General features: G+C 44.8%; 2 protein-coding genes and 1 long non-coding RNA gene across 8 annotated transcripts; 2 read left to right on the top strand and 1 right to left on the bottom strand.

Annotated features, from left to right (window-relative positions):
- Nucleotides 1–7: 7 nt before the first annotated feature.
- Nucleotides 8–16,825, bottom strand: LOC137467018 (uncharacterized). 3 transcript variants are annotated; one of them, XR_010995374.1, is made up of 4 exons: nt 15,935–16,825; nt 14,458–14,598; nt 9,453–9,549; nt 8–233 (listed from the first exon to the last, which is right to left on the bottom strand). It is a non-coding gene; the product is annotated as an uncharacterized lncRNA (long non-coding RNA). The 3 variants fall into 3 exon arrangements; XR_010995373.1 differs by lacking the exon at nt 9,453–9,549; XR_010995372.1 differs by lacking the exon at nt 8–233 and having other exon boundaries at nt 9,033–9,549.
- On the top strand, nt 5,847–25,350 carry LOC137467016 (large ribosomal subunit protein mL50-like). Of its 4 annotated transcripts, none has more exons than XM_068178589.1 (2): nt 5,847–6,013; nt 24,464–25,350. In XM_068178589.1, exons 1-2 carry the CDS (start codon nt 5,862–5,864, stop codon nt 24,858–24,860), a joined length of 549 nt encoding a protein of 182 aa, XP_068034690.1. In that variant the 5' UTR covers nt 5,847–5,861; the 3' UTR covers nt 24,861–25,350. The 4 variants fall into 4 exon arrangements, with proteins under 4 accessions (XP_068034690.1, XP_068034689.1, XP_068034692.1 ...); XM_068178588.1 differs by having other exon boundaries at nt 24,461–25,350; XM_068178591.1 differs by lacking the exon at nt 5,847–6,013 and adding an exon at nt 23,554–23,693.
- LOC137467015 (post-GPI attachment to proteins factor 4-like) lies at nt 12,307–14,775 on the top strand. The gene has a single exon (XM_068178587.1). It carries the CDS (start codon nt 12,581–12,583, stop codon nt 13,601–13,603), a length of 1,023 nt encoding a protein of 340 aa, XP_068034688.1. The 5' UTR covers nt 12,307–12,580; the 3' UTR covers nt 13,604–14,775.
- Nucleotides 25,351–26,659: the final 1,309 nt, after the last annotated feature.

The following is a 26,659-nucleotide window of genomic DNA, read 5'->3' as shown; positions in this document are numbered from 1 at the left end:
TTAGAAAAGAAATTCCATTGTCACCTGACCAGAATGGACTTGGATAGAAATGTTTCAGTTGCTTATATATGCTGCACAAAAATTCTCACTTACTTTTGTTTTATTGTGTTCCTTTCCTAGTTGTCTTCTCCTGTAGAGAAACACTTGATGCTAAATGGAGAATATATGTGAGAATATGTGAATTGAAGGAGCTCTCTCACTCCACCGACACCCAGAACATCCTGGCAGGCAATCTAAAAAGACAGAATGAAAGATTCCAGTCAGTGAGAAACCCAGGCTGGGAAGTCTCAGCAGGGATTATTAGCAATTGCCTTGCTGCCTCACTGCCCAGCTGCCATAGTGATCAGGAGAAATGAAAATCCAGGAAATGGAGCACTGTCTTCTTTGCTTTCCTTCACTCACTCTCACTTTTTTTTTTTCCCCTGGCATTACACCTGGTGGTGCTGGAACCACCTTAATTTGCTGTCTATGCAGAGGATTCCTGTGTGCAAATGGTTCTAGAAATAGTGATATGAAGAGTTTCCTGAAAAGGAGCTTATCTCTACTATCCATAGTTAGTTTAATTGAAGTAGATGCACTTCAGTTTTAAAGAGATAGTCTTCAGAAATTACTTTGTAACCTAGTAAGCTCTTTACTGGCACATTAAGAGACCAGAAAAAGAAAGTGAACTTGTTTTTGTGAGCTTTTTTTTTCAGTGAGCTGAAAATATTAATTACTCATCAGCAGTGAAAATTACAGAATTTGCAGAATAAATTCTAGAGAAATCACTTGCATCTTTATACTAGCCAACGTAGCTCCTGTCATTATAGCAGATTTTCCTTCTAGATCCTGGACTAGTCACGGACTTCTATGTCTTTCTTCAAGTAAGGCAGGTGCCCCTTCTTGGTTTCCCAGGACTTGCCTAAACTTATATATTAAAAGAAAAATAAATTAACCTGAATGAATTAAAAATCTAAACTAGGAGTAAACTATTTTAGTCTCTGTGTTATGTTCACTATTACATGGAATGAAAAAAAGTTAACAAAACACCATTCAGCTAAACTGAATTTAAAAACCTCTTAAATGTCAAATAGTGCTGCCCCTTAGAGATTTGAAGCTGTTTTAAAATAGTTACATTTGATACAATTTTCCTGAGAGTCTTTGTGTAGTTAAAACCTTGTACAAATGGTACTTAGATTTTCCTAAACAGGCCACGTCTCTCATGCCAGCATCTGACCTCTAGTTCCAGAAGTGCTCACCTAAAATTTGCAGTGAGAGAGAGCAGAGAAATTGCTAACACTCTGTGCCTCTGACAGAGTGCAGAGTTTATTAGTGAAAAGTGCCTGGTGACCATACAAAATAACTTTACTCCATTTTGCAAGAGAAAGTAAAAGTGTTCCAGCAGTCCCTGGGGGATAATTCCTCCTGACTCTCAGTTTGGAAATTCTGGTTTGCCTTTTCACCTCATTCTCATTTTTTAGCATCAGCATCTTTTTTTAGCACAAAGTACACTGTTCCAGGCCATTCTTCTATGTTGCAAGACAAAGCAAGTAACTGAGAGCCAATGTATTTTAACAGATATTTTGAAGAGGCACTAGATTTTATGTCTAAATTAAAATGTTTGTCCCTTTCTTAGAAATACTCTGTGGTCTGCAAGAGTCAGAAGATTGGAGCAAGATGGGAAGGAGGCTGGATCACCAGAGCATATGCCACTAAACTTGCCGAGGTACATCCACTTCTCTGAGTGTCACCAGGTTTGCAGTATTTCTGCAGTTCCATCATCATTTAACACATTTCTGTGTTGGCTCACTCTGGTGTTCTTTTAGCTATGAACAGCCTTTTCTAATGGTTTGATTGGAGAAGCTAAAGACGCATAGAAAAAGGGCGTGTGTGGTGGGGAGGGGTGCTCAGTAGTCTCTAAAGTGAACTGGACTACAGTTGAGTGTGTTTCTGTCATCTTCAGATGTGTGCAGCTTGGGTAGAAGAGATTACAGGAACAGGATTTAATAACTCATCTGCAAGATGAATTAGCTATTGGTAAGAGCCTGAAATGTCTGGCTGTGGTTGTATGTAGGAGACTTTGTAGAGGGAAGACTTGGGGAATATATGAAGGGTGGTTAGTCCTGAAAAGAACCAAAACCAAATGCACAGACCAGGATGAAAATGAGATTAAAATACTTCAGCCTTTTTAGAGAATACTAATGTACCCTAGACAGCCAAGCCAGCATGAATCCATTCCTGCTGGAGCTGTGTTTCCTCTGAATATTGCTGTCTAAAGTGGCCCTGACATATAAGCTCATTATGTCTCCAGTAAATGGCAAAGGACTTTGAACACTTTTTGTCCCAGTGATCAATATTGAGTCTGAAAGAAAACAAAGAGAAAGCCACTGCCACTCTATGTAATTTGGTTATCCTCGATATTGTATTTATATTCAAAATAGCTATCAGAAATGTCTGCTGCTTCTTACAAAAGCAGAATGCAAACAGGAAATATTAATTGGAGTTTTTACCCCTATAAATAATTAGCAGGGGAAGAAAATGATTTTAAAAGTTAGCCTTTGAGGTGAACAGCAGATACCTACAAGGAGAACATACCCATTGTGCAGCTGACAGTACAGGAATAACCAGGCAATCATCTGGTATCTGTATGTAAAGGAATAGTGCTGTCACTAAAGAACTTCTCAGTGTTTGTGGAAGAGGTGCAGCCTTTGCAGGGTATGTACATACTAGCACAACAAGTTATGCTTAACACATTATTCATTCCTCCTGCTGGAATGCAATGGCTTTGGATTTTTTCCTAAGGAGACCAACCTTACAAAACCTCTTTTCCTATGTATCTTTTTTTTTTCCTTTTCTGTCTTTTCACAGCTTCCTCCTTGTCCCTAGTAAGTGTTGTACTCACTTCTCAAATTGCATTGCAACTGGCTGAAGGAGGCCCCAAATATGTGTTTGCTGCTACTTCAGGCAGTGCCTTGCAGAGCAGAGCTGAGTGTGTCCATCCTGCTGAGCAGACCCTTAACACACCCCGAACAGGAAGCTGTTTGTTTGATTTGTTGGCTGAATAATCAGCACAAGCAGCTCAAAGTCAACTGGAGCGTGCATACTCTCGCGCCCTTGCCTTCTGGTAAAAAACATGAGGCAGTAGGAGGAAAGCAAGGAATCAGGAGGGGACAGGGAACACAAGGCAGGAGTAAAGATAATTTGACAGTGATGCATAGGGCACAAATAACACAACTCAGAGGACACTAGGCTTCTCAGTTCAGCTCCCCCAAGACCATGAATGTCTGCCCTGCCTGCACATTGAGCAAGTATCAAAACACCACCTGCCTGCCTTGTCCTGCCTCTGACACTCATGCCTATGAAAAGCAGGAGCTGTACCTGATCTCAGGCAAAGCAAAAGAAAATATTATTCCCATTTCCCTGCACAAATACTCAGTGCCATCAGAGCTGTTACAGTGGATGGCAGAGGGGAAAGGTGCTTTGGCAATGGAAAACACTGGGATCTGAATGATTGGGCTGAACCTTCACTACCTGGATAAATTCTCATCCCAAGATTTTTTCTGATCATAGTTTTAAAGTCCTGTCCTGTTATTGTTCAGGCTGAATAATTTCATAAGTAATTATTTCTTCTGAGCATTTCAGGTTGCAGTTAGGTTACTGCAGGAGCAGTTGAGTCCCCAGATGTTCATCTCTGCTTTCCAAAGCCCTCCCAGCTGTGCTGACAATGCCATTTGGTGTGGGAAACTGAAGGGACAAAGTGATCCAACTAAGACAAAACCCACTAGAAGAAAAACTTCATTTTTCAGCTACATCAATTTCCCTTATGCTCGTGCACAGTGGGAAACAGCACCATGACAAGAGTGGATGGGTAGTCAGGAATGACAGGCTTCCACTGTCTTTCTCTGCCACTGCCCCAAAATCACTTCAGACTCTTCTCCCTCAGTCTTTTGGGTCTACCAGAAGCTGTTTTAAAGAAATAATTTTTTAAGGATGAAAGTCAAGTGTGTCCTGAAAAGCATGCACGTAAGCAGAGAGGAAGTTGGGAAGATTTACACAGAAGTCATACAAAATTACAATGACCTAAATACTTATTCCTAAAGATAAGGCCTTCAGGCCCATTTTTTTTTCTTTTAAATTTATTACCCCTAGTAATAAATTCTGCTGGCTAAAACATCCAAAATGTAATCCTGCTCAATAGTCACTCTCCCACATGCACACTGACACAGAAGTGGGGAAAAAAAAACATTTTTTGTTTCTTAAAATTTCTGCAACTCTTATCCTGGAAAGAACATAATAACGGACCTCCTAGGAATGTACTCCAGTACTCTTACATACCCTATTTTCTCTGCTCTGTTCCAGAATCCTGCTGTGTTTTCAGTGCATCAACTTTTGGATGCATGAGAGCATTTAAGTGGAAGGTAGAGTCTAAATCACTGTCATTAAAAACAGAAAAAGAGGCAGATGTGGTCAGCAAAGAGAGATTTGGGAAAGCAAATCACATGAGAAACTATGATTTATTTTTTTGAGAGAGTAACATGGATCTTAGTAAGCTGAAGCTTCCAGCATACCTAATCCATTTCTTGGAAGTCACTACAGGAACCCAACTGTGGTGCTTGAATGTGTTGTTTATTTTGGGCATTACTGTTCCTGTGGCTTTCCCTCCTTCTTCCATGTTATCTCTGCAATAAAAAGCCCTAGATGTGGGACAGCTTTTGCCAGGAGGAAGAATAAGGATCACAGGCATGCAAAGCTGATTTCATTTGTTCATCATGCTTATAAGAGGGAATAATAGAAATTGCTATGTTCAAATTATAAACATATATCATGCTAGAAGCTTCTGATTACAGGACTGGACACTAGCAAAATTCTAGCTGTGCTTAACAGAACATGGTATTTTATTGAAAGGGCCTAAGGGATTTTTTTTCTTGGTAGGTTTTTTTTTTCTTTCCCCAAGATTCTTCTAAGATGTAAGAGAAGTCTGAGCCTGAAAACAGTTTAGTCCAAATACATGCACTTGCGTTTTCTGGACCTGCAGGCACAAACCCAAGGAGTTCCTACAATAACAGACAGTAAACTTTCCCTGAAGCATCTTTCAGGTAACCAGTTCATTAGATATTATGGTCACAGGGCTGAAGGGTGTGGGTGTATAAGAACAGGGAAGTGGAACACAGAGAAAAGCACTGGTGGGTGGGAGGGAGGGGGAGTGAACCGGTCAGAGGCAAGTCTTGGGGCACTTTGATGAAATGTCTGAATCCTGAACAGCGTGATATAAATCTTTGTGTAGCTAATGAGCCTCCCCACTTCAGCCAATACACCTGTGAAGATTTCGCCGCAGACTGAGAAAGCTTTTACCTGTCAGGGGTGACACGCACATACAGAACCTGCTGGTGACTCTTGGCACTTTGTGCTCGAGTTTGCGGGGCCCCGGTGATCCTCTCCCCTCCTGGGAGTGAGGCGAGGGGTCCGGGGCGTCCAGCAGATCCCAGTGGGGGAGGGCAGTGCCCCAGAGGGGCGGGAGCTGGCGGGGACACCCGGCAAAAGGGACACCCGCCAGAAGTGACATCCACGAAAGGTGACACGCGGCCGTAGTGACACCGGGCAGATGTGACACCCTGACTGGGGAGGGCTGGGGGATCTGCGCTGTCCCTGCGGTTGTCCTGCGGCTCCTGAAGGAGCGTTCGGTGACCGCAGAGCAGGAATGAGTTGCTCCGGCTGCGCAGCCGCCTCGCCCCGGGCGTCCCCCTGGGGCTCGGGATTTACTCCTGAACCTGATTCCAGGGACAGGTCTCCTCCCCGGTGTGCGGTGACCCCCTCCGGCCATCTCCCCTTCCCCTCCTTCCTCGAGCATCCCTGTGCTGGCGGAGTCACACGTTTGGTCTCTGATGCCTTTAATCCCACCCTCAGCGCCCGAGAGGGAGGAGGGAAATTCGCGGAAGAGAAGTGAGCCACACACCGAGAGCAGGATCCTGGCCGGAGCGGAGCTGCGGGCGGGAGGGAGGCAGGAGCGGCCGTGCGGGGCTGCCCAGCGGATCGGGTAAATCTCCCGCTCGGATCGGGTAAATGGCCCGCTGGGATCGGGCCGTCCCGGAGGGATGCTTCTCCTTTCCCTGTGGGAGATAAGGGGACGGGAGGCGCACCGAGGCTGGGGGAACGGGGAAGGGGGGCCACGAAGTTATGGCCGATGAGCAGCCACAACTGCTCATCAGAGCTGGGCTTGGCTGCTGTGGCTGCGGCACCCGAGCCAGCAGGGAGGTGGAAACCCTCCAGGGATCGAGGAGATGTTTCTGTGCTTGCTCCGGGGATGTGCCTGTACACGGTGACGAGCTAGGACAAGTAGCCGGAGCCTGGCCGCGCCTCAAGAAACGGCCCCTCCCTTAGGGGAGCTGAGTGGAACTCTTAAGGGAACGGGGAGAAGCCAGCCAGCTTCTGCCCTGTGCTTGGTGCCACCCAGAGGAGCCCTCGCCCGAGGTAGAAGCGTGGCCAGAATCTCTCTAGTCGTAAACCCGGGCAAGGAGCTGAGGATTGGGCACACTGAAATGCCCTCCGTGCGTGTCCTGCAAGGAGGGCAGGGAGTGGAGCTGGGATCAGCTTTTCTAATCTAACGCCTTCTCCTCTTTGACCATCCCCACTGAGGTAACTGCTGTTAATCCCGGTGCTTTACGGGTCACCTTGTGCTACCTGGCAGCTCTCCCGAGGGGAACAAGGAGCAGCTAAGAAACCCAGTAGCCAAAGTCGCTGACATTTAAAATCAAAGGCTGCTGAGGAAATCTGCAGTTGTGCTGTGATGCAGTAAAACATGAGACGATGCTGATGTACACTACAGGTTCCTGGGCTGGCTTCTCTCTTGCAGTCACTGAGAAAACAATTTATGTACAACCATTAGGGCACATCAAGTTCAGCAAGCATTTGCAAGCACAAAAGCCAGGAGGAACACCCTCCTGCACATGTGAAATCTGCTGCTTTCTTATTTGTCCAACAAGGGCATTACTAATTGTACCACAGATTATTTTTCAGCTCCTGCATTTACCTCATTTTCTCCCCTTGGGGCTCAAGCAGATCACCAGGATCCCCCAGAACCAGGGCACTCCATTCACCACGCCTTCCTGTGCAGGATAAACACTCTGGTTCATGCGTTGTGGGGGGAGGGGAGGAAGAGGGTGGATATTCCTCAGGCACAAGTGGTGAATACAGAGAAATCAGTAGTTTAACAAAAGTAGAGTCTCTTCAAAAAGGAATGCTTTTTATCAATATGACAAAACATTTTTGTTTCAGAAGTTTGAATCACAATACTCTGGTTGTTGTCTTGTACAGTTTTGCATTTCGATTGTTACATAGACGTGTCCCAACTGGAAATTTACAGCTTTGTCATCAAAGGCCTTTGTTCACAAATATTCTATTTCCTTATTCCTGTACTTTATTCTTCACAGTCATAAACAACAGTAAAGCTACAACATCTGCAGTGTTAGCAGCCATCACCGCATTTGTTTCCTTTTCTCTCCCTCTCCCCCCATTCTTACACCCACAACTCTACTGGCACAGGTGAATTTTTAAGAGAATTCATCATTGTGGGGATAACAAAAAGGGTTTATTAATGATTAGATGATAATCAAATTATATTTAATGATTAAAAAATTGCAAATTGTGATTAAGGAATAATTCAGTTATAATTTAACAGTGATTTAACAATGATTTAACAATAATTAATAATTAAGCTGTAATGAATGGTAATTAATTGAACCATGTTTTAGTTTCTGATTTCAACAGTGATTTAAACCATGATTAAACTCTGCTACTTACTACACTTCTACACCTAAAGCTATAGCTGGATATACAAATGTCATGAACATACAATATATACTTATGCTAAATGTAAAATGTGTTACCTCACTGTAGATATCAGGTGCTGGGTAAGGTCTTAGCCTGCAGGAGTGTCCTTGAGCAATGTCCCAGCTCATGGGCAGGTCTCCACCCGGCCTCACAGGAGAGCTCTTTGGGCTCACAGGGGCCACAGGAATCTACAGCCCACAGGGACTGACTGAGGTAGCCAACACCTCTTTTGTATAGGTGCAGGGGTGTAGCTGTAGCAGCTCCAGTTTTGTCTAATACTGGCTTAGGCTGGTACTTTTAGCTTCTGTAAAACATGGCCTAGACACCTGAATTCCTGGGAAGACAGGCCTGGCACAGTCACAGAATGGGACAGCTTGGAAGGGACCACAGTGGGTCATCTGGTCCCACCTCCCTTCTCCAGCAGGGTCATTCCAGGGCCCCTTGCATAGGATTGTGCCCAGGTTCTGAAATGTCTTCAGTGAGGGAGACTCCACAGCCTCGCTGGGCAATCTGTTCAGTGCCCAGTCATTGCACAGGGAAGATGTTCTTCCTTACATTCAGGTGGAGCTTCCCAGACATCAGCTCCTGTCTGTTCCTCTTGTCCCACTGCTGGATCCCATGTCCATCCCCCATCCATCCTCCAGACCCCTCCCCCACCTTCTCCCTGGAGACACTGACAGACATGGATCTGGTCCCCTCTCAGCCATCTCTTCTCCAGGCTGAGCAGCCCTAGGTCCCTCAGCCTTTCCTCATATGAGAGATGCTTAGATCCCTTCATCATCATCTGGAGCACAGGCAGCTTTTTCTCCAGGCTTTCCAGTCAAACGAAAGGGGGTTTGAAATCTGGCAAACCAACAAATGGTCACAGGATTGGTGCCACAGCCAGGAGTGCAGCTTGGACTGTAGGATGAACTTGGAGAAACCTGTTGGGACTGCTGGGGTCCTTCTGAGGACAGAGAGGGAATTTCAGTGACAAGCTCACCAAGTTGGTGAGGGTTTTAATTTAAACTTGCTGTGGGAGGGGAATTTCAGGCCTTTCAGTGTGAAGCCAGGGCTAGCAAAAGAGGTCCAGAACATGGGGAGGGATCACAGATCAGCAGGAGAGCACCTGAATGGTAGGACAAAGGAATTCCAGCCACTCCAGCCACTCCTTTGCCTTCAGAGTCCAACTTACCTGCCTCTGTGCAAAGGCATGGGGAATGAACACAGGGAGCTGGAGTCATGGGCACACCTGCAGGGCTGCCAGCTCCTTGGCATCATGGCAGTGAGCTGGGGTGGCTCCTGTGACTGCACTGGTGGAATGGAAGGATACACAGTCTTTAGCAAGGGCAAGTGGGGGAGGTGAGGAGGGGTCACCCTCTATGTCAGTGACCAGCTGGAATGAATGGAGCTCTGCCCAGGGATGGATGAGGAGCTGTCCAACAGATGATGAATCAGGATTAAGGGAGGACAGGGACAGGTGACTTTATTGTGGGGGTTTGCTACAGGCCACTGCACCAGGGTGGATGAGTCCCTCTATAGACAGATTGACTCTTGTGATCACAAGTCTTGGTTCTCTTGGGGCACCTCAACCCCCTGTCACACCTATCAAAATCACAGACAGCTCTTCAAAGTCATTGCCTTAAGTCTCTGTGTTTAGCTATTACCTTGCAGAACTCTACTCAGGCTGCTCTCCACTCACACTTCATCTGATCTGACTGCTGGGTAGCAACAGAGGGAGCATTGCTTTCCCATGGGACTGCCCTGCAGGGAGGCAGCCAGGTGAAATGGGCTCCGTTCAGGTTTATGTGACAGAGGAAAATTAATATACATGAGAAACAAGACAGAAGTTGGGGAACTAAGTGAAATTAATATATATTGAGTTCATAGCCTCTTTCACTGGTGGCATAGTCTTATCCTCTTAGTTCAAACAAAATGGGCAAAGTGTCATTCACCTGCCACAGCTATGTTCCTTGTTTCTTAGTTCAGTAGCTTTCAAACTGTGCATCATGGATTTCAAGGGATTTATGAACAACCTGTAAAAGTTAACTACAGTCTAATGAGAATAGCAAGCCAGCCTATGATGAAATTTACATTCATGTTTTAACTCTGCAGTTTCTGGTGTTACCTAATTGGTCACGGTTACACCCAGCATCTTTGTGCATTTTTACTGTTCCAATAGTGCTTAAATTCCATCTCCTTGGACTGAAGAGGACTGTACATTCACTGACAGGCCCTGAGGAATGGCAGATCAAAACAGACACCACCCCTTTCAATTTCTATCTCATGCACAACATAACTTTTCCTAAGGGCCAAGTCCTCTGCCCCTCTCTAGCCACTTCTCTTATACTTCAAGCTGTCATTAATCTGTTAACTGTGAGAGTGTTACATCTTTAGTACACAGACCATAAGAAACGAAAGTTCTAAGGGAGCTGAGAGCGTAAGTGCAGCAGCCCTGATCTTTACCTGGCTTATCTGATGATAAGATGATAGATGCTACTCATCATTTATGAACAACAAAAGAACAATTGCTTTCAGCAGTGCTTGAGGAGGTGAGAGATATATTTGGTACCTGCCAGTAAAATGCAATCAAATAACAACTACTGGTCTCCTACCATTAAGGCTCCTCTGAATTTTTTTACCAGCACAGCTCTTGCTGGGATGGTTTGTATTTTCTAGGGAGCCCAACTCCCACTTTGGCATGGAAGTGCAACAATCAGATCTATGGGTGCTTGGCTTCTGCTGTTGTCAAGGGGGGCCTGACACATTACAGAAATACTATTTGGCACCTGACCTACTAAAAGCTGTCAGAAAACAAGAGGAATTGCAGATGAGAAAAGCTGGCCATCTGGCCCAGTAATAGGGATCAGCTCATGGCAGAGACCTCAGGTTTTGGATTTTGAGGATATGTGTACATTCCCCATCAGCATGCCTTTATGTTACAGGAGATCTCTATGGTTCCTTAGGAAGCTTCCATCAGCTTCCTCAGATTCAAGCAGGATGTTTGTCACAGCACCACAAAGGCCCTGTCTCTGCCAGAGAGGATTCATCAGCAGAGGAACTGGTCCTGAGCTGGCAGCTCTTCTCCATGGTGTTAGGCTGGGGTGTAGAAAAGCTTTTAACACAAAGGTTTCAGCTTGGGTGCTGCTATAGGATCAAAAGTGTAAAGGACCACTTGTGTGAGCACCATTGCTCCCACCACTGCTATGGCCCTGTTGGGACTGTGACAGCCCATGACACTTCCATGACATTTTCCAAGAGCCTGCCTTTGTTTCCCTCTTTCGTCCTTTTGTAGAGAGATGACTCTATGGCTCTGACCAAATGACTTCATCCAGCTGTTTTTATGTTAGGAAAGAAATGGCTTTTCCCACTGACACTGAGAAGAAGTGTAGATAGGCCAAAAGGAGTAATTAAATATTGTAAATGTACAGGAATAATTGTGTCTTTGTCTCATGGTCCAGGAAGGAGAAGGCAGATAGTCTCTCTTATATTCTTATTTAGGAATCTAAAATTTAGCAGTTTTGAAACAGGTAGGAAATGGTTTTTCCAGGAACAATCCAGCAGATTAAAAGCAAGATTAGTGACATAAGAGAGTTCATGCGAACAGTCTAATTGCCCTGATTTTTGTATAAGCTTCTGAAAGCCAGGCTGTGAGGTGTTCAGGGCAGCCAGAGAAACAGAACGGAAAAGGCAAATATGGCAAAATTTAATTTGTATGAAGGTGAATGTTTGCTTAAAATGAGTGTGTGTGTATGTGTGTACAAAAATATTATATATTTATAGGAATGTTTCAGTTTAAAATTCAAGGCATAAACTTCTAAATTGCATTCTTTTAAATAAGAAGTAGGAGTCAGTGGCTTGATTACAACATGTTAATATTGCTGTGCCCATGTATTTCACAGGGTCTAGTAAGGAAGAGACATCTGAGAGAAACAGACACAGACATTATCTTTAGCATACACAGGCCCATGCTTCACACTCTAGGGGAGTGAAAAAAACCACATTTGGAAGTGTGTGAGCAGCAGGAGGGAAGCATGTGTGTGTGCCTCCAAAGAGGTAAAAGTTTGTCTCTCTAACATGTGCTAGACTAAGATACAAGAGATCTGGCTTTGCTTCATGTCTGTGATCTAAACATTATTATGTCACTGTCACCAGAAAGGAGTACCTAAGTTCTATGCCTTTAACAGAAAGGGATTTCCACACATCCTGCATCCACCTTGCCTGTTAATACATGTTTGAAGCACGGTAACAAACACACAAAGTCCTTTTGAACTTGGTTAGATCAGAGCTCCTATGTGCTAAAAAGGCCTTAGAGGTCTTTTGCTGGAAACTTAAGTTTTGCTTATCTGTCCTCAATGTCCCAGGACTCTTCTGTGATGCCTCCACCATAAGGGTTCCACAGAGGCCTTGCATTTTAGCTTACTCAGAGACTAGTCCCCTGCTTTCTGTTTTCTCTGTCAGTTCCTATTTCAGTAACCATCCTTTTTTCTTCCTTTCTAGGCTTGGACAACCTCTGCAAGTTTGGCAGCAATGGCCCCAGTGGTATCCTGCAGTCCAGGGAGAAGGGTGCATTGGAAGTGAAGGATTGAGGGCATGAGCAGTGCAGGAGTGCCCTCTTTCTGCAGCAGTTACGTTACACCGAGCCTGGCAGCTCTGTGGGAAGTGGTGCCATTGGTCCAGCCCTTTCATCCATCTCCTCACCCTGACTGTGGTGACTTTTGGTGTGCTGGCACCTTTGATCTGCCACCGGTTCCTCCACTCTTATTTCTACCTGCGGCGCTGGCACCTGAACCTCATGAGCCGGGAGTTCCTGGAGCAGAACCAGCAGGAGGGCCAGGATGCCCTCCATTACTTTGAGAAGATGCAGATGCCAAATGCCTCTGAGGCCTCTGGCAGTGACACCTTCCAGCCCTTGCTGCTGATCACCATTATCACTGTGCAGAGGCGGAATGATTTCCACTACGTCTTGCAAGTGGCCTCCCACTTCCACCGCTTCCTCCAGAAATGTGGGGTGCGTTGCCAGAGCCACCGCATGCTCCTCTGTAATGTGGAGTCAGACCCCAGCAGCCATCAGGATGTCAGGCTGCTGAGCAGACTCTTTCCTATGGTCAGTCGTGACAGAACTGGAGAGAATCCTGACCCCAGCCTGAACCAGTTTGAGAAGGAGAAGCAGGACTACGTCTTCTGCCTGGAGCAGTCACTGTTGGTGTACAACCCAGAGTACATCCTCCTCGTGGAAGATGATGCTGTGCCAGAGGAGGAGATATTTTCTGTCTTGCAGCACCTCTTCTCAGCTCGGTTCTCCAAGCCCTACCTCAGAGATGCTCTCTACTTCAAGCTGTACCATCCCGAGAGGCTCCAGCGCTACTTCAACCCCGAGTCCATGAGGATCCTGGAGTGGCTGGGCCTGGGCATGTTCCTGGGGCCGGTGCTGAGCTGTGTGTACTGCCGGGCCGCGGGGCGGGCAGGCCCCAGCTGGTGCCTGGTGGTGTTCTTTGCCCTGTACAGCATGGCCCTGTCAGAGCTGGTGGGGCGGCACTACGGGCTGGAGCTGCGCTGCCTGCACCCGGCGCTCTACAACGTGGTGCCAGCCAGCGAGTGCTGCACGCCCGCCATGCTCTTCCCCACTGCCTCCGCCCACCAGGCCTCGGGATGCCTGCGGGGGCTGCGCTGCCGCCGGGGCTTCGCCAAGGACACGGCCCTCTACTCGCTGCTGCAGGGCAAAGGTGAGAATGCCTTCGTGGTGGAGCCCAACCTGGTGCGGCACGTGGGCATGTACTCCAGCCTCCGACTGAACAGCGACCCAAAACTGCTGTGAGCTTCTCCTGCCTTGCCGCACAAAAAACGCCCAGGGCACTCGTCATGGGGCAGAGGGACAGTGTGCAAAATCGGATTCTGTGCTGCTTGCACTGGCCATCCCATGTCTCCACGCGGGCAAAGAATAACTCTCTCTAAAAGTACAAGTTTTCTTAAAAAATCAGCTTTTGTTCATGGAGACCCTGTTTAATAACAACTTGGAACTAATCACCATGCACCACCTGGGAGGGGAGTGGAGGATTCCAGCTCACTTTCCTTAGCCATTCCCAAAGAAATGCTCTCACACCAACATGCACAGCTTTCCTGCCTACTCTCGTGGACAGTGGTTACAAAAATCCTCACCTTAGGGCAGCAGAAATGTTGGACAAAGTGAATGTTTCAAGTTTAAGCTAATGAAGAGGGGAAGGCCTTACTTCCCCATCCTTCCTGACGTCTCATCTCTGACCTGTCTCTGTTCCAAAGCTGTGGTTTTGAGCAGACCCTTCAAAAGCAGAAGTGGTTTGCAGGAACTTCCCCACACATTCTGCCTAGATACTTCAAAATTATGAAGTGTCTCTAATTACTGACTCCCTATCTGCATCTCCACCATTCCCACTTCTTTTGCTTTGACCACAAGCTCTTAAAAACAAAACCTCTGCTGCTTCATTAAAGGTCATCTCTCAGAGTAGGGATAGGAAAACAGAATTACAGCCACTGGTGTCGCACAGATGGGTCACAAATGCACATTTTCATTGATACACAACACACATTGTACACAATGATTGCTGTGTTGGTTGGGATCATCACTCGTACTGGATCCATTAAAAGAGGTCTTGTCAGCCACTGAGTGAACTTAGACATTGAACATGAATTTACCCTGATTTTCCCTCATCACAGAGGCAAAGGAAAGATTAGATCAGGTGCTGTTGTTGTGCAGGATCCTTGCTCATTCTGGAGCTGTAATTCACAGCTCAGCTGAAGTGGTTCATTCACTGCTCCTGGCAGAAAGCAAAATACCTGTGGGAAACAACAGCTGTTCACATGAACAAGCAACAATAGCACAGCACATCGAGGGGCCACTCTGACCGTGACTATGTCTCCTGGTTGTTAGGCATCTGGGATAAGTACTTTGCACCAGGGCTGTGGGCACAGTTCGATAAAACCTTTCAGATGACAAGAGACCTCATACTGAATGATACCAGGCAAAAATTGGGTATATCTGATGAAAAGCCCACTTTAGCTTTAGTTAGCTTTGAATCAAATTCACTTTGAGGTGGCATTTGGTTGAACTATTTTAAAAAACATATTCCTTGCTTTGGAATGAACCAAGAAAATATTTTCTGTTGAGTTTAATCAGTGGGAGTTGTTTGGATTTTCTTTTTGGTAATGGATGGGCTCTGCTTTGAATTTTCTTCTTCCAGCTCTCTCCCAGGAGATTTATGCCTTAAGCTCTTAACAAGTCTGATTGTAGGTGAGAAATACCTAAAGCTCTTGAGAGATGAAACCAAAGAAAATGGCAACCCTCCCTTTGTCAGCACAGTGGGTATCAGTTACACAACACAGATGCACGGTGCACGTTAGCTGAGAAACAGAATCACAGCAGTGCTTTTCTCTCCAGTAATCAGCTGGATACCTTCAGAACATCTTTGGAAATTAGAGTGAGTAAAATCTGCTTGTGGGTTCCATGACATTCCAAAGGCAAGGCCTAGAAGGAGAAGGAGAAGGAGAAGGAGAAGGAGAAGGAGAAAAGGAAAGAAGAGAAAGAAAGAAGGAGAAAGAAAGAAAAAATAAAGAAAGAAAGAAAAAATAAAGAAAAGGAAAAAAAAAGAAAAGGAAAAGAAAATAAAAAAGAAAAGGAAAAGAAAAGAAAAGAAAAGAAAATAAAAGAAAAGAAAAGAAAATAAAAGAAAAGAAAAGAGAAAAGAAAAGAAAAGAAAAGAAAAGAAAAGAAAAGGAAAAGAAACAAAAGAAAGAAGCTGTATCCAGTTAATAAATGTTTTGATCTGAGGAAATTATTTATCCATTTGTCTCAGTTATTTTCCTGTTTGTTCAGTAGTACTTAATTTGACATTTCCAAAGTCCAGGAGAGGTCAATAATTTCACTGAGCCTTGTAGCTGAAAATTGAGAACGTGATTTTGAGGCATCCTTTCTAAACTAGAAGACAATTTTCATGGCATAAGAGGTGACAGAATTTGACTGTGAGACCAAACAATGTGTAGAGGGCCCAGGGCTTGAACTTGCCAGTGTGAGAGTTTCAGATAAACCAGCTAAGCACAAACTCCTTTGTGCAAGAAGCAGGTTAATAAATTTGTTATGTCCTTCTGGGACAATTTCCTGAAGTGCTCAACTCACCTTCACAACAGAGGTGCTGTTTTGCTGAGCTGGCAGGGAGCTGTTCTGAGTTACTCAGGTACTTGCACAGTGCCCACCCTGCCAAAGGGGCATCCCAGGAAGGGGCTCCTGCTGCTGCCTTCCAATCTTCCAGAAGCAGATTGAGTCTTGTTTCTCTTTTCTGTGCTCCATGTTTTAGTAGAAATTAGAAGTCAGAGAAGTGCACATCACCCTCAGAACAGAGAATGGGAGGCTACACGACTTAATTCCTGGTGGATTTTGTTCTGCGGTTCAGGCTAAAAAAGCAGTATTCAAACACCCAAAAGTCTTTCCCCTCTCTTTTCTCTGAGGGGAGTGGCGCTGAGTTGCTCCATCTCAGACTACAGAAGTTCAAAGCATGGTATTAGGTCCCTGAAATGTGGTCTTAAGAGTTTGTCTTCTTTCAGTTTAAAACAAGCTTAGTGACTATTTTTGAAACAAATAGTATGGATTTGCTTGGGTGTTGGTTCATTCCCAATAGTTTGGAGACTTCTTCAATGCAGCAGCTGCTGCTTGCACAAGAGGAGTCTTTCTTGATGGGCCATCAGCAGGACCCAAGGCTTTATTGTCCAAGACAGTTTGGGAGGGGTTATTAACATAAACACAAACTACATTTGTTTCCAAAGCATGTCCAACGCAAGCATGATGCAGGCAGAACACAGGGCATAACCTGACAGGTCTCTACTAGATTAGCAGCCCATGAGGATTTTCTAACTCCAGTAGGCATCAATGTCTTACTGAGAAGGCACTGCATTGGAAGAGAGAAAAGCCTTCCTTCCTGTGGTGAGGAGCTGTGAGTCACCAGATTGGGTATTTCAGCAGCAATTTGTCTGGATACAGGCTGAATTGTTTGGTGGGTTTTTTTGTTTTTTTTGATTTGGTGTTTTTTGGTTGGTTTTTGGTTTTTTTAAAACTAAATTTATTTACAAGCAAACTTTCTACAAAATAAACAACCTTTCTATAAGGACTCAATATATTAATAGTCTCTTCTTCCTGTGTTTGCTGTTTGTTTTCCTGATTGGCAGATCCGTCTTTCCTTACTGTATTTGACAAATAAAGATACTTCCATGTTCATGCACTGGGACAGATGTTATAATTTTGATCCACCCCCACTCAAAGCAGGTCTTATTAGACTAGGTTTCTCAGGCCCTTCTCCAATCAAAATCGATGTATTTTAACAGGGACCTGAGGTAAAATCAAGCTCTGAGTGGTGGAATTTAACCTTGGCTTACTTTTGTATAGAGAGGGTACATATTTCACAAAATAAAAAAGGTAATTTTCTGTAACAGACAGTTGTAGTTACAAAGGCATTGGCAGTTTCTCTCCCGAAGTCAGAGTTTAATTTTCTGTATTTTCACACCAGCTTTACAGACATCGTATCCAAATTCAGCAGATGGCAGGGCCCAACATGTGGTTCTGAATAATCTTCAGTAAAACACAAACCTGCCAAAAATGCATAGAGAATTAGGTACTCCATGGTCTGTGCTTCTTCACTGCATGTCTCCATTCTGGAATAACTTTATTTCCACTGATTATCTGTCCTGACAGCTTTGGGAGAACCCACCCCACCAGCCAGTTTATCCATGTACCAACAGGCTGAGGGTCAGTGTCCCTTCCTACGACTTTGTTCTTCATGGCAAGCTAGGAATGACATGTTGGTGGCTAGGAAGCTAGGAACGACAGTGATTTTTAAATGTTGATGAAGAGTTACATTTTATTGTTCTGTTTGTAAGTCTCTGGGCAGCTGTGCCTATTTTCTCTTCGAATTTCTGCCTTGGTGTCCAGTGTTCCTGGACAGAAACCACATCTACAAATGGTCCTTTTGGCAAGCTTGTCCAATTCAGACATCTGCTGTGGTTTGTATTTTGCAAACTTCATGCAAATATTATCATGCAGCACCTAGTTGCACTTTTTTGGGGTACCATGTGCTGCTCAGATAAACAGGTAATAAACAGTTAAATATCTGCCTTTATAGAACCTAGGTGTTTGCCTTCTTGCTTTATTTAAAAACAAAATGTCAACAGAAAGCCACAGAGACCAGTGCCGTTACAGCATTTACCTTCATGTCCTGTTACAGCTGTTTCTCACAGCCCAGGAAAGTTGCCACAGGCAGCTCAGTTTAAAGTTGTATCCTTGTTCGCTATACCCACTATAGAAATTAGTGCAAAGATCTGTGTTCTGATAACAGCAGTATTGCGTGCTTGCCTATTTTTCATTCCAGGTCATGACGCTTATTGCAGCCCAGCTTTAAGTTGCACAGAATGCAGAACAAAGTAAACCCTTCCTTGTGCAATCTCCTTGGTGGTCTGAGTCTCTTCTGCCCAACATCCCTCAGCCCACCCAATGTACTTGTCTGCAGACTCTGCTGTGGAGCCAAAAATACAGGGGCATTTCTTCCAGTGGGATTAAACAGCCAGGCTCTTCATATTGGGGGTGAGGGCTGTAGTTGACTGGGGAAAACAAACTACTTAATAAACTATACCTCTGATTAGATAGGGATGAATAAACTGGACTTTGAGATGGTTAAGCAAGACTGCAGAGTACATAAAACAGGAAACATCCAGCACAGCATGGAGAGGTGGGTAGGAGGCAGACTCCACTCTGCTCGAGCCTGCTCAGATTAGACTTTAACCCCATCACGCAGGCAGCAGCCTCATGGGGCACCAGAGCCAGGTGTTTTTCATGTCGATGCATGTTATTCTTGGACATCTTTCCAACTCCAAGTGTTCTTTTTCATTCCATTTCAATCCATTTTACAGGTCTGACCGCATCCAAAAGTACTCTTTAATTTACTTTAGTGCCAGAGAGAAGCTGTACATTTGTAATTTTTCGTGTGGTGACCATATAATCTCTGAAGTTGCTTCATCTATTTGTTTTCCATTATTCTTTCTGAGGTGTACTACAATTTATCTCTCTCCAATTTACTTATTTTTTTATTTAAGGTGCTAGGTCATTCGAGTAGTTAAGGGCAAAACATTATCAGAATTATACTGCTAGAAGCAGACAATAAGAATCACAATCTGGAAAATCATAAGCAATTACAATATTTCCATCTGTCTTTAAAACAAGCTTTCTGTTGATTTTAATATATTTTATCCAACAAGACTTCACCTAAAACTTAAGTGCAGAACTGTCAGATTCTTTGACAGCAAGGCTGGATATAACAAAGACAGCAATTAAATTGTCAAATTCCAAAAAGTAAACCCACAAATTAAGACCTAAGTAATAACCCATGCCACATGTGAATAGAGTTTTCAATGGTCCTTAATATTTTTAAATGCATACTTCTCTCAACTTCTTTATGGGAATTTCAGATGAGAAAGTTGACACCAACAAAGCCTCCTAGCCATTCAAATAGAAAATTCACTTATGTTGTAACACATTTCTTGTGTTTTAACATAAGCAATCTCTTTTATAGCTAACTACTGTTTTCTGTTTCTATGCTATAAAAGGCAGGACAATGAACATTTAAGCTCTGTAACTAGTTATGCATCTTGTTTACAGTGATGTTTCAAACACAGCTGTAAAGTTTTTATATTGGAAGACTATTTATATCAACTCTTTCATGAACACATTAAAAGCCAAAATATGTGCAGAACCCTGCCCTGTATTTAGTTAGATATGTATTTAAGCAATCAATTCTCAGACATCCAAAACCAGGGAGTAATCCTTTCTCTAATAAATGAGTATACTCTTCACTAAAAAAATGTATCAGCAATCACTGCAATAGTCTGCATAACCATTTTTAAGAATACAAAAAATTGAGAGTAGCTGTTCTTTAGTGCAACTGACCTCCCTTCTTGTTCACCCTATCCTTATCCTTGACTGGGATCTTTGTCCTGTGTCCTTCTTCTCATGCCAGAGGCTGAAGGGGATGAGGAAACCCAGGGATGCGGAAGACAGATGGTTCTGCCTCTGAAACTGAACTCCCACTGGAAGCCCTGCCTTCATGGCCACTGGAAAGGTGTGAGAGTTGCCAGGTCCGAGTTCAAACACTACCTCCATGAGACAGAATTACAGCTTGAATAATACACCAATTTTGGCATGGAATAGTTAGTGCAGGCAGTGATTTGGTGCTTTTTATGGACCAGGTTAGTTGTTTGGTAAATGCAAGTACACTGCATACCACTCATGATGCAAGCTTTTCCCTCTTATTATTATTATTGAAGAAACCATACTACTATAGCCTCATTTTAAGAGGCCCAAGTACCCCCAAAGTATGATTACGTGTGATGGAAGTATGTACTCTTTTCCACTGTAATTTTAATATCACTGTTATTTCTGCACAGTGTGGTCAGTGTGATGGGTCTGCATACTAACACCTTACAGTGACATCATCTGCTATGATTCTTCATTCCATTTTCTGACCTGAAAAAGCTCCCATTCCTAAATTAAGTGAAAAAGATAAGCATCATATCCATTCACCTTTTTATCTCTGTGTCCTCAAAATATCTGTGTGGACCTGTAATCCTGTGCTTGGAGTGCTGGATCAAAGTGTTAGAAGGCCTGGAAAGGATCACACCAGCAATTATTCATCTGGAAATACATTTATATACTTCTGAAGAGTTAAGAATGCAAGGTGGGCTGCAGGGGATTATTTAAAGTGTATCTAAATGTCTGACACTGCTTTTTTTCAAGAAGACTCCCACAGATTTTTTCTAATAGCCTGTGAGACCATATCACAGATGAGACTGAGAATAAAACACTTTCAAGAACTTCCCTCCCGTGTCAGCTTCTAGCCAAATCAGGAACAACAGGATTCCGACTCTGACTTTGAGGAAGAAGACCACCATTATGGCACCTTCTTGGTCTCAAGAGAGTCTTAGATAAGATATTTAATGAAAAATATTTTTAATCTATATTAGATGCTTCTGTTGTGGTGGAGAAACTTTAATACACCATGAGGTGTGTCTTTCTGCTAGGATGGGAGAAACGGAATGTAAAGCAAACACTGTAAAGCAGGGAAGGCTTTATGTCCATGTTATGTGCCACAGCTTCCTTCAGCAAAAAACACGGATCAGGAAGGGCAACGTGGAGGAAAACAGAGGAACACAAGCACAAGGCCTTTGACTGGACTGCGCTGTCAGCTCCTTCAGAGGTTTCTCTGCTGACTGGCAGCCTGGCAGTCTTCTAAGGTTTCCTACAAGCACTGACTTTGGCATGCAGCTGCCCAAGAGAGGCTCAAGGAGGAAGACAGTGTTGTGGAGAGAGAAATCGGGGTCTCACCTGTCCATGTAAAGGCCAAAGGGTCACTGCAGCAGCCAAACAAATGGAGAAACGACGTCATTCTTCAGGCAAACACTGGGTCTCTGTGGTAAAAACGTGCCAATGTCCAAGGTTGCAGAGGGTGATGTTCCTGAGGGCATGATGTTTGTCCAGCAGTCCTTGTGCTCACTTCCCTCCAGGAGTACTGGCCTTCAGGATGGGGAGAAAGAAATTAAAGCAAATAATCAAACCTATAGGCCTAGAGTTGGTGAATGACTGTAGAGTGGATTCATATAAACTGCAATGCTGATACACCATTTATACAGCATCAGTGTTTTTCACTGAAAAATTCTGCTAAGCAACTGATGCCTATGTAACTTGCATCAAAATTACAAGGTGCTTATATAGCTTGAGTTATAAGATACCAATATAACCTGATGTATCTATATAACCTGATATCAATATAACCTAAATCATGACTTTTTATATATCTGTATAACCTGATACTTATATATCCTGAATCACAGCTTTTTATACCTATATAACCTGAGTCATAAGCTTTATATTGATATAACCTGATATAAATAACTTTTTGTACTATGTAATGGCTAGTATATAGTTAACTAGTTGCTTAATGCTGAATAGACAAAAGAAAAAGAAAACTCACCAGGTGGATAGTTTTAGAGATAGATAAGTATAGTACTAATGAAAAATTGGCAAGTGCAAAGCCAGTTAGCCACAAAACAAATTATTTAGGCCAGTTAAGACCAGACAGACCAAGGAACAGCGTAACTGCACATGCTCCAAAGACAAAGTTGAAAATTTCAGATGCAAAGAAGACTTTGGAAGCTTTCATCAAAGTTCCTTAATGACTCCCAAACTGGGGAGGCGCAAGCAGAGTGCAAACCGACTATTTATAACCATGAGATCACCCTATGTAAATTAGTTCAGGCATGTATATGATGATGTTTTAGTGACTAAGTGACTTAGTGACTAAGCAATACTTATTGTATAAATATACCACAGCCTTTACAAAGGTGGGTGAGTTAGGAGGAGAAATCCCCCTCACCTCCAGCACTGCAATAAACAAATACCTGCTCTGTAGACACCAGTCTATGTGCTTTTATTTCCAGCCTATCTTTCGGGCATCACAACAGAGAAGTTTGCATGTCATTGCAATATGGGTGGCTATGTGGGATTTTGGGGAGAAGATTTGGCTTGCAGCTGTGCACCTCAATGTGGGCACATTTGGTCTGACAACCATGATTTTCACATGTACATTGTGTTACAGGACATTAGAACTTGGTTCTTCATTAAACCTGATACTGTAGCATCACATTTTGCCTTTCCATATACCATCTGGAAAATGTTTCCATGCTAGATTTTCCAGTGAGGAAAAGCAGTGTAACACTTAGGAAGTCAGTGAAATGGCACTAGCCCGACAGAGCTTAAGAAGCATTTGGACGATACCCTCGGGCACATGGTGTGACTTTTGGGAATGGTGCTGTGCAGGTCCAGGAGTGGGACTCGATGGTCCTGACAGGTCCCTTACAATTCAGCATATTCTGTGGTTCTGCCAGTTTTCAACACCTGGACCTCACTTACAGCTTGTTGCCTGTTATGAACAAAAATAAAATTTAAACTTTTGGGGAATGTAGCTAACAATGGTTAAATGTTGTTAATACAAGTTAAATGTTGTTAATACAAGTAGCAAATTGTGATTAGTTGTATTAAAACCCAGTGCTGTTGTTCATGTATAAATGGGGAGTGGAACCGGGGAGGAGATGGGGCACCAATCTTTGTGGAGGGGCAGAGAAACTTTCAGGAGTATTACATCACAAAACACAACCACAAGTTACATCAAGATTGGAAGAGAGACCAACCAATGGGAGGTGAGAATTCCAAAAGGATTGGCCAAGACCGCGCCAACTTATAAGGCAATCAGCAACGGAGAAATAGACCTGTCACAGCCCGGCTCCTGAGCGCCCCCATCAGGAGACGAGAGGGAGACTTTAAAAGGCCTGGGGTGTGTGGCTCCCGCGTCTTTCCTCGGAGCCGGTTTCTCTGGAAGCACTCCTAGGTTGCAGTTACTAAATTGTTGAAACAGTCTCCGGCCTAGCCGGAGGCTTTTGCTTCCAGTTGTTCCTTTAATAATAAACAGGCTTACTTTATTTAATTAGCCTACCTCCTTTTTGTTAAAGTTTATTTCTAAGCCTGTTCACAACATTGCCTGCTTGATTAAACCTCCTTTCCTGTCGATTAGGCCTGAAAGCACACAAAGGCCAGACATCACAGAAGCCTTTTCCGAAGGAAATTTTCCCACATTCCTCCTCCCAGGGAGGGGGCGGGCTTGAGGGGACGGACTACATTTCCCATGCGGCTGTGCGGGGCGCTGCGGAAATGCGTCACCCGCGGTGGCCGCGGAAGGCGCCCGGCGCGCCCCCAGCATGGCGGCGGTGCGGGCGCTACGGGTAGCGGCGCGGCGGAGGCCGGAGCTCGGCCCCGCGGGGCTCAGGGCGCTCTGGGGCGGCCGCAGGTACCCGCAGGGCACAGGGTGGAGGTGGATTCTGGCCTTCTCGTCATGCTGGGCCTTCACCGGGCCGTGGCCCTCTGGAGGTCATTTAGCTTGGCACCCCCTGAGCAAGTCCCTCGGGGTTTGTCCAGGCGGCTTTGGAATGATCTTAGGGAAGGAGGCTCCACAGGTTCACTGGGCAACCAGCGCCCACCGAGGTGCACTACTGGCGGGGGCGCAGCGCTGCAGGGTTGGAGCCTTTAGAGCTGTTACTGCTTTTGTTAGGAGTGGCAAGAAAGGGATTTCGCGGGAATGAAAAACTGTTTCTCTGTAACATTTTGCGCGAAACCACGCATGGGTTGTTGACTAGATTGGGGCATATGAGAAGGTAAAATTGTTTCTTAAAATCTATTAATGATTTATTTTTTACATATGGGCACTGATTTTCTTCTGTAATAGTGGTTATTTCTGAAATGCTTTTTATTCACGGCAATTTAGAAAATGGAGCTGTAACAGAAAATGGAGCTGTAACAGAAAACAAGTGACTAATCTTGTTAAAATGCAGCTTTCACTCAGACCAATGAATTAAGGTGCGGGGTGATTGCTCTGCAGAGGCAGCCTGTGTGGGGAGCAGCACTTGGGAAAAGCCTGTGCACTTCTGGCTGACAGACTTGATGAGTCCGTGGGATGTGTGGAGTGTCTGGATTGAGTGGTTTAAAACACCACAAATACAAAAATGCTCTGACTCTGTCTTGTGTAGCCCAGGGGCTGAACTTGTGTTCTGGTGCCAGCAGGAAGGAGGGAAGAGAAGTGGAAGCAGGCCGAGCAGTTCCTGAGAAGGAGGAGAGGAGCGAGCCCAGCCTGATCCACCCCCCACCACGCCGCCGGAGCTACGTCCCTCCCGAGGACCTGCAGAGCTGCCTCGAGTCCCACGTCAGGGAGGTCTTCGGGCCCTCTGTTCCCCAGGACTGGCAGCAGGCTCCCCTGCAGGAGAACAGGCTGAAGCATCGCCTGCTGGCCCGGCTGGCGGCAGAGCTGGGACACGCTGTCCCCAACTCGCAGCTGCACCGCATGCGCCACGCTGGGGACGTGCTGGGCTTCTACCGCAGCCCCGTGAAGGACGGCACCAAGATCGATGAACTCGCGGCCGCAGAGCTGCCCCCGAACCTGAAAATCATCTGGCAACAGTGAGTCCCTCCATGCAGCGTTCCTGCGCATGGCTGGTGCTGTAGGGCAGCAGCAGAGCCCTCTGCTGCGGTGAAATCTGTGAATTCCAGTAATAAAGGTACATTGAGCTGTGCTCGGGTTTGGCTGTTCCTGTTCTGTTCTTTTTTCCCTGCAGACCAGTTCTTGTGAGGCACTGGTGCAGTGAGGGCACGCCAGCTGCCCCCTGCCCTTTCCCTGCTGCCGGAAACTGACAGGATCCAGTGAGGATAAACAAGGGGGCCATCTCCACAGTTTCTACTCTGCACCCCTGTGTTGGTTTTGGCTGGGGTAGAGTTAATTTTGTTCCTAGGCACTGTTATGGGGCTGTATTTTTGACCTGTGCTGAACTCAGGGCTGATAATACAGAGATGTTTTTGCTACTGCTGAGCAGGGCTTGCACAAAGCCAAGGCCTTTCCTGTTATTCTTACTGCCACACTGGTGAGGGGATTGGAGGTACATGGGAGGGGACACAGCCAGGACAGGTGACCCAAACTGACCCAAGGGGTAATCCAGACTGTCGCCCTGATTTCTTAGGATTTTCTAAAGCCTTCTGAGTTTACATCCTTGTAGAGAACTTTCTCACACAACTTTCTGTAAACAAGCTATTGTTTTGCATTCTTTCATAGAGGCGGAGAAATTTGATGTACTGGTAGCTTGTCCAGTGTCGTTGGAGAGGTGGCACGTTCACCCTCCAAACCACTGGCACCTTTTGAGAACTATAAATGATTGGAGTCAGAAGAAATAAATTAGTCTCTTCATTGTGACCAGAGCTGTGGTGAGTCATTTTTTCTTGTGTCCTCTGGTGACACAGACGACATGGCATCAGGCTCTGTGTAAAATGGGGGAAGAAGGATGTAGGGGACATGTAGAGTGATGGCATTTGTCTTCCCAAGTCACTGTGATATGCGATGGGACCCTGCTCTGCTGGAGGTGCTGAACACCAGCCCAGCCATGGGAAGCAGGGTATTAATTCCTTATTTTGCTTTGCTTGTGTGTGCAGCCTTTGCTTCCCCTATTAAACTGTCCTTATCCCAATGCATGAGTTTCCCAGCTTTTACTTTTCTGATTCTCAGGACCGTGGCAGTGTGCTCTCCCACTGTTCACACTGTGGCTCACAGAGATCTCCTGCTTTCCTTCTGTTTCACTGCTGTGAAAGCCAATGCCTATGTGGCCACTCTGGGGATGAGCTTGGCAAGCACTGGAGCATGGATGCCAAGCTCCGGAATACTTTTTTCCAGGACTGATGAATGGCACTGTAGCTGTCTGCCTGGCTGGATTTCTTTGTACCGTTCCTGGTTGGCCCAGATCTGGCTGTCAAAACAATTGAAGGAGTTGCCAACAGGAATGGTGTGAGGATTAGTTTGTGGTAGCTTTCAGGATGCTGTGATCTTTGCGTTTCCCTTTCTCAAAAGGAAAAAAAAAACAAAATATGAAAATTTGTTCAATTGACCTGTTTCATGTCTTACCATATGTCAACAAGAGCTCTGATGGAATGAAACACTCAACATGGTCAAAATTTATGATTTCTTTCCAGAAAATGAAATGGTGGGTTTTATAACACACAGTTCAGTTGAGTGAATTTTTACTCTGCTTTTCCTTATATTTACTTTCACTTGAAAACATCAGAACACAGCATAATTGCAGTACAGTGTGGCCTAAGTAATTCCATGAATTTGTGGACCATGCCACCAGACTTTACAACTTTAAATCCCTGAGCTGTGGATCAGATGGGATACATTCTCCTTAAGCTTCCAGACAGTTTCTATTTAAAAGAAAAAGTAAC

This window comes from Anomalospiza imberbis, unplaced genomic scaffold (genome assembly GCF_031753505.1).
Source record: "Anomalospiza imberbis isolate Cuckoo-Finch-1a 21T00152 unplaced genomic scaffold, ASM3175350v1 scaffold_50, whole genome shotgun sequence".
Classification (NCBI taxonomy): Eukaryota; Metazoa; Chordata; class Aves; order Passeriformes; family Viduidae; genus Anomalospiza; species Anomalospiza imberbis.
This window is presented reverse-complemented; position numbering and strand designations above follow the sequence as displayed.